We start from the raw sequence: 12202 nt of genomic DNA, 5'->3' as shown, positions 1-12202 counted from the left end.
TTTTTATTTGAACTTGGGTTTTGAGGTCATACGAAGGGATATTTGTCAAGGTAGAAAGGGTAGAACATACTAAACAGTTCGTTAGCTTGATTTATCCCTGTAAGATATTTGGGCCTCTGGCACGTGGGCCTCCTCTGATCTCTTGACACAGCCTTGCAAATGTTAGGGCTGGTCTTGGGGGCTATCTTTAGAGATGCATTTTGTTGACTGGGGAGGATGTTGATGGGTCAGGAGGGCAGGAGGTAACAAGATAAAAGGCCTAGAGATGGGCATTTCCAGACAACAGTGAGCAGAGCAGGGAAAGAAAGCCACCATGCTGCGTGTCTTCTCCCCGCCAGCTCTTTGGCAGGACATGGAGGCCCTTGGTTTCCTTGGCCTCGGCTCTGCTTACCTCTTAGGTGTCATTTCTCCTCTCCTCTGTGATGCTTGCTGAGCTCCAGCATCCTAGGCCTCTGGTTCCCGCAGTGAGCCCCGCTCTCCTAGCCTCTGTCTGTACAAATTGTTTTCTGTTCTGCTCCTACTGTCTGTCCTTTCTCCTATGTCCCTGCTCAGCCTCATTGCCTGCTCACCTCCTCCCCATCCCAGCATCTCCCCTAAGACGTATCTTCTCTAGAAAGTCTTCCCTGAGGGCCCACACCCTGCACTGACCCCATTATGACACCATCGCATTCCTTCTAGACTGCGCTGTCTGTCTCCGCCAGATGCGGAGCTTCCTGGTTGACACGAGAGAAGTTCAGTGCAAAAGCAGCAGAGAAAGTCATCAGTTTTGTTTCATCTTAGCCAGCTTTTGACCATCAGGGACTATGACAATTCTTACAGTGAGGTTTGGCTAGAAGAAAAAAGTAGAGAAAGAATAGGAAACTGGTTTTCAGAGTTGGTTTGATATAATAGACAAAGCATTCTGCTTTTTAAATTTTGAAAATTAAATTTTTTAAGGAAAAAGTAAAAATTTCCCTTGGGAGGCCTGAGTCTTTATGTGGGTTCTCACTGTGGGTCTGTTGAGCAAACTAACCAACCTGGTGTGTGTGTGTGTGTGTTTGCGTGTGTGTGTGTGTGTGTGTGGGCGTGCGTGTGTGTGTGTGCACATGTGTGCGTGTGGGTGGGTGGGCACGCGCGTGTGTGTATGTGCATGCACCGCAGTGAGATAAGGGCCCTCATTTATCACCCTAGAGCCTCTGCTGGTGAAACCTGGGGGTTGGTTATCAGGGTTTTCAAACCCTCAGAATCCCTCAGGGATAGATCTCCCTGGAGGGGCCAGTGAGTGGTCCTGGGCCCCTCCCCAAAAGACCAGAGCACTTTACTTCACCTACAAGTTGAGTTACGTGTGAAAATGTTCAACCTGAGGTTTCCAACCTGAACAAAACAGGCTCTAAGACTTGGCTAAAGCTCTGAAGTCCTTTCCAGGTCGAAGTTCCTGGGGTTCTGTGATTCCATAAGAGGAAGTAGCAGCTGGGTCCCTGAAAGAATGGGTGCAAATGAACACGGAGGATTATCATGAGGTTTAGATGGAATCTACTAGCAGCTTATGGATCTGGATCAGCCATGACCCTAAATATCTGCCTTCTCTGCCTCTTTCGCAGGGACTCACTCTCTGAGATATTTTCGCCTGGGCGTCTCAGAGCCTGGCTATGGGATACCTGAATTTATTTCAGCTGGGTATGTGGATTCTCATCCCATCACCATGTACAACAGTGTCTCCCAGGTGAAGGAGCCCCGTGCCCCGTGGATGGCGGAGAACCTGGCACCTGATCACTGGGAGAGGTACACACAGCTGCTGCGGGGCTGGCAGCAGGCATTCAAGGTGGAACTGAAGCAGCTGCAGCATCACTACAATCACTCAGGTGGTGAAGGCAGCAGGGATGAGCACGTTCCATCTCTACCCCTCAACCCCGTAGAGGCCCCTGGGCTGACAGTGACTGTGAGCTGAGCTGCATTCTTTTGGCAAAGCTCGGGCAATCTTGTTGATGGGGTTCAGTGCCTGCCATCTGTCCTGTGCCTCTTCCACACTGTCTGTTTCTTCCCCAGGACCCCATGTGCCCCCATGTCCCTGTCCCATCCCCATTCAGGCTGCTGACCTGCATCTTCTCCTTTCTCCTCCTAAATCTAGCTGTTGCATGTCTTATTTCCAGGCTTAATGAGGTGCTTGCTTATGGGCAATGACTTACTACATTAACTTTCCCCGGGGATATTTCTGGCTCCTGGATATCTCTCACTTTTCCACTGCAGTAAAAAGTTTATCAGTTAGTTGTTCCCAATATAGAATAACTCTGCAAAGCAGGAATTATCATACTCCTTTGACATGCAGTAGGTACTCTGTAGATACCTATGTATAGGTGGGCTTATATCACAGGAACTTTCTGGAGACTCAGTGATGCCATGCCAGGCCTGTGCAGTGATGTATTCTGGGGTAGAAGATGCTTCCAGCCATGCCCCCAGTCAGATCATCCGGGTACCCACCTTTACATCCCCATGTCAGCCCCTTCCTTCCTGCCATTCATGTGTCTTCCAGGGTTTAACACTTACCAGAGAATGATCGGCTGTGAGTTACTGGAGGATGGAAGCACCACGGGATTTCTCCAATATGCGTATGATGGACAGGATTTCATTATCTTCAATAAAGATACCCTCTCCTGGATAGCCATGGATAATGTGGCTAACATCATCAGGCGGGCATGGGAGGCCAATCGGCATGAGTTACAATATCAGAAGAATTGGCTGGAAGAAGAATGTATTGCTTGGTTAAAGAGATTCCTGGAGTATGGGAAAGACACCTTACAAAGGACAGGTAAAGAGGAGGGGGACTTCTTGTCCCCACATCCTCAGAACTAGTGGTTTCATATGTTTCTCTAATTTAGCTTTTAACCATCCTTTTCTGAAATCTGTTTTGTTAGTTGGGCTACAGTGACCTGTAACTCCCCCATGAAGACTTTCCCTAGTTACCTTTTTATCAGCATTTTAACAACATTCAGCGGTTCTCCTTGTTTTGAGTGCAGTATGTCCAGGGACACTTCCTTTTAGGGGATTCAGTGAGATGAATCCTCCCATCTCCTGTTAATGATAAGTTGGGTAATATTGGGTTTACCAAAAAGTTCATCTGGGTTTCCCTGAATGAACTTTTTGCCGCCCCCCGCCCCCACCCAATACTTTGGGAGGTAATGCAATTCTTCAAGCTTTGTAGTAACCAGGAGATCATACAACACCAAGATGAGTAAAAATCTGAAATTAGAAAAAAGACAAACAGAGGGTCTTTGCTTTCCTTAAGAGGTTAGGAAAAGATTCCTTTCAGTAAAAAACTCCTCTTGTACATCAAAGATATGATTCAATTGGTCAACTTTTAGTTAACACAGAACTTTTCATGAATGATCTCATTATTCAAAATGAATTATATCTGTATCATGCTGTGGGAAACTCCCAGACACAATGTGCCTTTTCCCACAGGAGTGATGTTTAATGGTGGGGCTTTCCAGAGCTATGGCAGCCCCTTGGGAAGGCACCTGGACTACAGGTATGAATATGGACTCTCTGTTCAAGCACATCGGTTTTGGAGGCAGATGACTGGAGTTTGTTTCAATTCTCCCATTCATTAGCTGAATACTCATTTTCATTTCAATGGTTTCAGGTAACAGAAATCTGCTCAAACTGGCTTTAGATCAAAGAATTTGTTATTGGTGAACCTGGGTTCTGGGTCATTCTTATTTTTAGATGTTTCCTGCAATGAAGAAAATTGGGGAATGCAGTTGCTGTTTTCTAATATTGTGTACTCAGTATGTAAGATACTTCAATTATAACTTGAACTTCTTTTTTCTAGAGCCCCCCAAAGTCAGAGTCAATCGCAAAGAAACTTTCCCAGGGCTTACAACTCTTTACTGCAGAGCTCATGGCTTTTACCCCCCAGAAATTTCCATGAACTGGATGAAAAACGGGGAAGAAATTGTCCAAGACACCAATTATGGAGGCATTCTTCCCAGTGGGGATGGGACCTATCAGACTTGGGTGTCTGTTGAGCTGGATTCTCAGAACAGTGACATTTACTCCTGTCACGTGGAGCATGGGGGCGTCCACATGGTTCTTCAGGGTTTCCAGGGTAAGGCTGGGGTTGTGGCTGCCTGGGTAGTAAGACTGAGGAGAGGTGGTGAGCAGGAACCGTGGATCACTGCGTGCTTTAGAATAGGTCTGTTAAATCAGAGGTTCTCTCAACTTTTTGGTCCCAGGGCTCTTTTATACTCAAAAAATTATTGAGGACCCCAAAGAGCTTTTGTTTATGTAAGTTATATCTATTTCTATTTACTCTGTTGCAAATTAAACATTTTTTTAAAAAAGTGAACACTGAAAACATAGCATTCTATTTGCTGTCAGAGTGATAATGTCATCTCACATTGTGTGGCCTCTAGAAAATTACACTGTGCCCATGTGAGAGATGGAGATTAAAAAAAGGGGGAGGTGGGGAATCATGGCTTAGATCTCACTGACTCTCTGATTGGGTCCTAAGGACACCTCAGGCATTCAGACCGTACTTTGGGAACAGCTGTTCCTGTTTCAGATTATTCTCCACAGAGCTGTGAAGTAAGAAGTCATAGTATGAAAAGTAGTATTAGGCTTCTTGATCACAGGAAAAAAGTCCCCCAAAGATGACATATAGAAGAGCAGGAGGACACGTGGAGTTTTTCCTCCCTTATATGCTTACTTTCAGATTCGGAAACTATGCTTCTGGTGATGAAAGCTGTTGGGTTCATTGTCCTCGCCATTGCCCTGGCAGGAGTTGGCATCCTAGCCTGGCGAAGGAGGCCCCGAGGTAAGAGGCACGTGGAAGGATCCTGGGGATGACAGACTGTCTCTCCACAGCTCCAGAGTTTTATTTTCTGCACCTGCCACTCCAAGCTCCATTTAGAACTGGGTTTGGCTTCATTTTGTACCATAGGACCCGAAACACCTCTCTCAGCATACAGGGAACAGACACCATGGATAGTGCTTGCAAGGAGAGTGGTCTGTTTCCTAAGTGGTGCCTGATGTCAACAAAGCGGTACAGTTCCTGTCCAGATGGACTGTCCTTTGTGCAGTTGGTTCAGAGAAGATATGGTGACATTGATTTGTCTTTTTCCAAATGATCTCATTATTATTAATTACTACTGACCTTTTAAAAATAATTTATTTGAATTGGAGGCTAACTACTTCACAATATTGTGGTGGTTTTTGCCATACATCGACATGAATCAGCCATGGGTGCACATATGTCCCCCCGAATCCTGAACCCCCCTCCCACCTCCCTCCCCACCCCATCCCTCTGGGTTGTCCCAGAGCACCGACTTTGAGTGCCCTGCTTCATGCATCTAACTTATACTAGTTAACTATTTTGCATATGATAATATACATGTTTCAATGCTAATCTCTCAAATCATCCCACACTACTGACTTTTGAGAGGATTTTGTCCTTTGTTTCAAGACTTCAGTAGCTTTTCCCATTTTGACAAACATAATTCTGTCACAATCATGTGGAAGTCCTTTTTCTTCTTCTTCTTTTTTTCTTTTTTTGCTCTGCACTGGGTCTTTGCTGCAGCACCCAGACTTTCTCTGGTTGCAGCGCTGGCGCTTAGTTGCCCCGTAGCATATGGGATCTCCTTTCCCCGACCAGGGATTGAATCTGCATTGCCTGCATTGAGAGGTGGATTCTTAATCACGGATTGAATCTGCATTCCCTGCATTGAGAGGTGGATTCTTAATCACTGGACGATGAAGGAAATCCCTGCTTTTTCTTCTAAATTCATCTTTCAACCCATGAAATGTGGGAGAGTAGATCCCTTTGGAAAATGGAACTCAGGGTAAGAAAAAAGGAAAGGAGAAATGAGACATGTGGGTTCTTGGTACCCGGCGAAAAACTTCATCCATTCCATAAATACGTATTAAATGCCTCCTGTGTTCTAGGGATTGTATTAAATGCTGGGCTATCACAATGCAAAAGACAGACGCAATCCCTGTTAGAAAGCTTACAGTCTGGTCTTGCAAAGGTCATTTCCCACCTCTGGCTTCACTAGGTGCTCAAGTTGATAAGAGCATAATATTGATGAGACCTGGATTATGGGTTTGAACCTAGTTGTGGGCCAGGAATTTGGCTCTACTTCATAGCCATAGTATCACCCAATTCAGGTCATACTGTTCAAAGTGTGTTATTAGTTAAAAGAAACACCAACCCTGTACAAGAAAATTAACTCAGAGTTAATGGATCATTGTTTTCTTTATAAAAAGTATAGTTCTAACCCAAATCTAATAAGTGATAACTGCTGAAGCAAAAAAAAAAAAAAAAACTTTTTCTTCTTTTCTTATAATGATAAACCTCTCTCAAGGATGATATCCACCGTGAACTCCTGCTTTTTTATCTTGTGGAGTTTGTGAATTTGAGTTGAAGTTTCTCAAGTAGTAAGAGAATCTTGACCAAGCGAGCTAAAAATGTTTCTCAGAGTTTCAGTTCAGTTCAGTTCAGTCCCTCAATCATGTCTGACTCGTTGCGACCCCATGGACTGAAGCATGCCAAGCCGCCCAATCCATCACCAAATCCCGGAGCTTACTCAGTCTCATGTCCATTAAGTCAGTGATGCCATCCAGCCATCTCATCCTCTGTTGTCTGCTTCTCCTCCTGCCTTCAATCTTTCCAGCATCAGGTCTTTTCCAACAAGCCAGTTCTTTCCATCAGATGGCCAAAGTACTGGAGATTCAGCTTCAGCATCAGTCCTTCCAATGAATAATATTCAGGACTGATTTTTTTTAGGATGGACTGGTTGGATGTCCTTGCAGTCCAAGGGACTCTCAAGAGTCTTCCCCAACACCACAGTTCAAAAGCATCAATTCTTCGGCACTCAGCTTTCTTTATAGTCCAACAACATCCATACACGACTACTGGAAAAACCATAGCTTTGACTAAATGGACCTTGGTTGGCAAAATAATGTCTCTGCTTCTTAATATGCTGTCTAGGTTGATCATAGCCTTTCTTCCAAGGAGCAAGCATCATTTAATTTCATGGCTGCAATCACCATCTGCAGTGATTTTGGAGCCCCCCCAAATAAAGTCTCTCACTGTTTCCACTGTTTCCGCATCTATTTGCCATGAAGTGATAGGACCAGATGCCATGATCTTAGTTTTCTGAATGCTGAGTTTTAAGCCAACTTTTCACTCTCCTCTTTCACTTTCATCAAGAGGCTCTTTAGTTCCTCTTCACTTTCTGCCATAAGGGTGGTATCATCTGCATATCTGAGGTTATTGATATTTCTCCTGGCAATCTTGATTCCAACTTGTGTTTCATCCATTTCTCATGATGTACTCTGCATATAAGTTAATAAGCAGGGTGACAATATACAGCCTTGATGAACTCCTTTCCCGATTTGGAACCAGTGTTGTTCCATGTCCAGTTCTAACTGTTGCTTCTTGACCTGCATACAGATTTCTCAGGAGGCAAGTCAGGTGGTCTGGTATTCCCATCTCTTTAAGAATTTTCTACAGTTTGTTGTGATGCACACAGTCAAAGCCATTGGTGTAGTCAATAAAGCAGAAGTAAATGTTTTTTCGAGTTGACTCATTGGAAAAGACTCTGATGCTGAGAGGGATTGGGGGCAGGAGGAGAAAGGGATGACAGAGGATGAGATGGCTGGATGGCATCACTGACTCAATGGACGTGAGTCTGAGTGAACTCCGGGAGTTGGTGATGGACAGGGAGGCCTGGCATGCTGCGATTCATGGGGTCGCAAAAAGTCGGACACGACTGAGCGACTGAACTGAACTGAACTGAAATTTTTTTCTGGAACTCTCTTGCTTTTTCTATGATCCAACTGATGTTGGCAATTTGATCTCTGCCTTTTCTAAATCCTTTCTAAATCCTGCCTTTTCTAAATCCAGCTTGAACATCTGGAAGTTTACAATTCACGTACTATTGAAGCCTGGCTTGGAGAATTTTGAGCATCACTTTGCTAGCGTGTGAAATGAGTGTAGTTGTGTGGTAGTTTGAGCATTTGAGTAGTTCTTTGGCATTGCCTTTCTTTGGAATTGGAATGAAAACTGACCTTTTCCAGTCCTGTGGCCACTGCTGAGTTTTCCAAACTTGCTGGCATATTGAGTGCAGCACTTTCACAGCATCATCTTTTAGGATTTGAAATAGCTCAACTGGAATTCCATCACCTCCACTAGCTTTGTTTGTAGTGATGCTTCCTAAGGCCCACTTGATTTCACATTCCAGGATGTCTGGCTCTACGTGAGTGATCACACCATCATGATTATCTGGGTCGTGAAGATCTTTTTTGTATAGTTCTTCTGTGTATTCCTGCCACCTCTTCTTAATATCTTTTGCTTCTGTTAGTTCCGTACCATTTCTGTCCTTTATTGTGCCCACCTTTGCATGAAATGTTCCCTTAGTAGCTCTGATTTTCTTAAAGAAATCTCTAGTCTTTCCCATTCTATTGTGTTCCTCTATTTGCATTGATCACTGAGGAAGGCTTTCTTATCTTTGCTTGCTATTCTTTGAAACTCTGCATTCCAATGGGTATATCTTTCCTTTTTTCCTTTGCCTTTTGCTTCTCTTCTTTTCACAGCTATTTGTAAGGCCTCCTCAGACAACCATTTTGCCTTTTTGCATTTCTTTCTCTTGGGGATGGTCTTGATCCCTGTCTCCTGTACAATGTCACGAACCTCTGTCCATAGTTCTTCAGGTACTCTATCAGATCTAATCTCTTGAATCTCAGAGTTTACTGAGCACTGTATAATTTATTTTTGAGCTATAAGGAAAATGCACACATATCTGACTACAAACTCTTTTTTCTTTCAGGGAAAAACAAAGTCATCTACCTTTCTACACCAGATCACTGATGGGAGATGGCTGTTTTCCAATTGTCTCTTCTCTAGGAACCATGGCCTCCTCTTTCCCATATGGATCCAGTCTAGCACTCAAAGCTCTTGATCACAGCCGAAACAGACACAGATGTTGCAGGACTATGCATTTGTAATCTATGTACATTTGTACACATGGCAGAAAAATAGGAGCTACAAAATGTTATTTGTTCTTTGGCTCTAAAAAGACTGTCAGGTATCAGGCTCTTTTGATGGAATCTTTTAGAATGTGCATACTAAGTTGCTTCAGTTGTGTCTGACTCTTTGCCATCCTATGGACTGTAGCCTGCCAGGCTTCTCTGTGCATGGGATTCTCCAGGCAAGAACACTGGAGTGGGTTGCCCTGCCCTCCTCCAGGGGATTTTCCCCACCCAGGGATTGAACCCACCTCTCTTACATCTCCTGCATCGGCAGGCGGGTTCTTTACCACTAGTATCCTTTATCACATTTCCTCTAAATATGGCTGCTCTTCTGACACAACATTTCCTTACATCCCATTTGTCAACAGTGGTTTACAGTAGATTAGAGAACCTCAGGGCTGGGAGAAACCTTTAATCCAAGGCCAGAAATGTTTTCTCCAGTGCCTTTGCCTTGAGCATCTAGCCTCCACTTGAATTCCACCAATGATGGGCACCTCACTATATCATAAAAGGCTTTTCTCTTCTTTCAGGAAAATGTTTACTATGCAAAAGTGCCATGACTGTGACCCTACAGACAGGTGGGACCATATCATGAGAACAGTCAACAAGTTTCTACAACAGCCTGTGAATGGTGGGATCATTTTATACCTTTCCTGGCCTAAGAGGAAGCAGAAGTGCCCTGTTCTTATGGCAGCTCTGCCTGGCAGCTGGGCACCTTGGAAATATACCTTGTCAGATCTGTCCTTCTGTCTTATATGGGAAAGTAAGAAAAATAATAATCAGACATTATCACCATCAGTGGAAATACAGACCCATGAACCCAAGTGCCATCTTTTAATGTAAAAATGATAGTATGTCTCAGAAGAGGGTTCAGTTCTAATTTCTACCCTTCCTCTACAGGTTTATTATAGATGGGCTCAACTCACCTCTATATCTGTGCTTTTTCTTTATACATCTGCACTGGGAATAAACAGAAGTCCCACTGTGAGAATTAAGATTCCCTTGATCCTCCTTACTCTTTTCAGCCTCTTAAAATCCTCACCATCACTTACCCTCATCTTGCCTCTGTGTAGCCCCTGGTCCTCTGGTTGACCGTCAATTCTATATTCATCTGTCCCAGTTCACCAACCCTGTCTGACCGCACACCTCAGCTCTGATACTTCGACAGACCCAGCTTTGACAGCTGACTTTAAACGTGTACATCAGACTTGACCTTTGCTCTTTCTTGACTGTGACATTTACCCTCTGGCTTTAATCATCACAGTCGCAGGTACAGACATTCTCAGTGTGCCAGGGCTATTCCTTGCTCCACTGTCACCACCTCCATCCATGGATGAAGCTCCCACCCTGCGTCTCTTTCCTGGCGCCAGCTGAGTTGCATAAGAGCACATTTGTGTTTGTTTATTTTGCTTTTAGGGTTGCCATGGGCGATTTCCATACCATCTTTTAAGCAGTGTTGCACTGTGAAGAGAGCAGCTTTATTTCTGGAATGGTTTCTTCTTACAATTAGAATAGTTAGGGACTTAATATATTTTTGAATGGACACTTACAGTGATTCAGGTGCTATATCTATATAAATGTCTTGTCTCTCCAACTGCACAGTACTCTCATCAAAGATGTTAATAGTCAAAGCCTTTTTGTGTTGCCAGAGCCTTGCCCTACACTTAACATGTAATAAAAATGTCTGTATGGATGAAGAGGAGAAGGCAGAGGCAAGGGCAAGGATGTGGTGAGGAGACATCCAGTAACGCACTAGCAGCATCTCTGTTTCTCCCTTGGGGATTTTATAACATAAAGAGAGTTATATAAATGTAATATAAAGGGATGATTTTGTACCTTTGTTTTACAAGTGGCTCAAGATTACATTATTTCTTGATAATTTTGGACTTCTTGCTTCATTAGCTCATGTTTGTTGATTACAGATGCTCAGCTATTGGAATCTATGAAATATTTGATAATTAATTAAACATTAAAAACAACTGTGCTATCACCACAATCATCTTTTGACTTTGGATTGGCTTTACTTGGGCGTCCTTTGTAACTCAGCTGGTAAAGAATCCACCTGCAATCCAGGAGACCCCAGTTCAATTCCTGGGTCAGGAAATTCCCCTGGAAAAGGAATAGACTATCCACTCCAGTATTCTTGGGCTTCCCTGGGAGCATAGACAGTAAAGAATCTGCCTGCAATGTGGGAGACCTGGGTTTGAACCCTGGGTTGAGAAGATCCCCTGGAGGAGGGCGTGGCAACCCACTTCAGTATTCTTGCCTGCAGAATCCCCATGGACAGAGGAGCCTGTCAGGCTACTATTTGGGTTGAGAATACTGGATGAGAAATATGTTCAACTCTCTTCTTATTCATCTTGTTTTTTAGACTCTATTTATTATATATTTTCTTGTTAAGCACATACAGACCAAGATGTAGCATACTTAAATGACAGTGTATGAGGGAAGGGAGGAAAGCGGTTTGAAGAGCAGAGTGAAAGTCAGGCAAGGCTGTCCTGGCCCAGGCTTCTCTGTCGTACGCAGGAGCTGGCCCATCAGAGAGCTGGCCTCCTCTGCCTCTCCCACTATTTTCAAGTTCTTCTGGCTCATTCCTTATTTCCAAGGAACTACATACTTGGTTTTTCCTCTTCTCTCTGTTTTTAACCTAAGGAGAGATTGGTTTCGCAGTTGTGGCCCTGAGGAATAGTCATCCTCCAGGGAGGCCAGTTGATCATTTTCGGGCAGGGTCCCTCCGAGTGGCCCCACCTTGTTTTCATTACCCATGTCTGGGGTCTTTGTCCTAACGTGTAGGTCAAGCATCCCTGTGGGTGCATAAACTGGAATGTCATTGGGTTCATTTACTGTGATTGCCAAGTGGTCAGATACTTGTCTCGGCTAGTCGGTGCATCTTCCAGCAGCAGAGTCTACATGAGAACAACCCCTCACAGTCAGACAGTGCCTGGAGGCCCCAGAATTGATGCATGGGTATGTGTGTGTCGGGGGGCAATTCTTGCTCTTTAGCTCCGCATTTCCAGGGTGAGCTGTTCTTCCACACCCCATGAGTTCACAAAACGTTCTCCAGGGAAAGAAAGGCATTTGCTCAAAGTGCCAGTGGGCAGCAGCACTGGAGGGGTGTGGGGTCATTTGTCTTCCAGCCCAGATGTTTTCCACTTGACTGCACTGCCCTTGTTGGAGAAAAAGCCGCCACTGTCCT

At 44.3% G+C, this 12202-nt stretch overlaps 1 protein-coding gene across 3 annotated transcripts in view; it reads left to right on the top strand.

The window, feature by feature from the left end:
* The window catches only part of LOC120880496 (major histocompatibility complex class I-related gene protein), a 31578-nt gene extending 20573 nt beyond the window's left edge, over window positions 1-11005 (top strand). For 2 of the 3 annotated variants that reach the window (XM_040263858.1, XM_040263856.1), the window contains exons 2-4: window positions 1581-1841; window positions 2510-2785; window positions 3809-4683. In XM_040263858.1, the coding sequence (XP_040119792.1) occupies window positions 1682-1841; window positions 2510-2785; window positions 3809-4239 (867 nt within the window). In that variant the 5' untranslated portion in view covers window positions 1581-1681 and the 3' untranslated portion in view covers window positions 4240-4683. The other variant, XM_040263857.1, reaches the window with a different exon arrangement.
* Window positions 11006-12202: the final 1197 nt, after the last annotated feature.

This window comes from Oryx dammah, unplaced genomic scaffold, assembly GCF_014754425.2.
Source record: "Oryx dammah isolate SB20612 unplaced genomic scaffold, SCBI_Odam_1.1 HiC_scaffold_21, whole genome shotgun sequence".
Classification (NCBI taxonomy): Eukaryota; Metazoa; Chordata; class Mammalia; order Artiodactyla; family Bovidae; genus Oryx; species Oryx dammah.
Note: the sequence above shows the minus strand (reverse complement) of the source record. Positions and strands in the feature narration are given on the sequence as shown.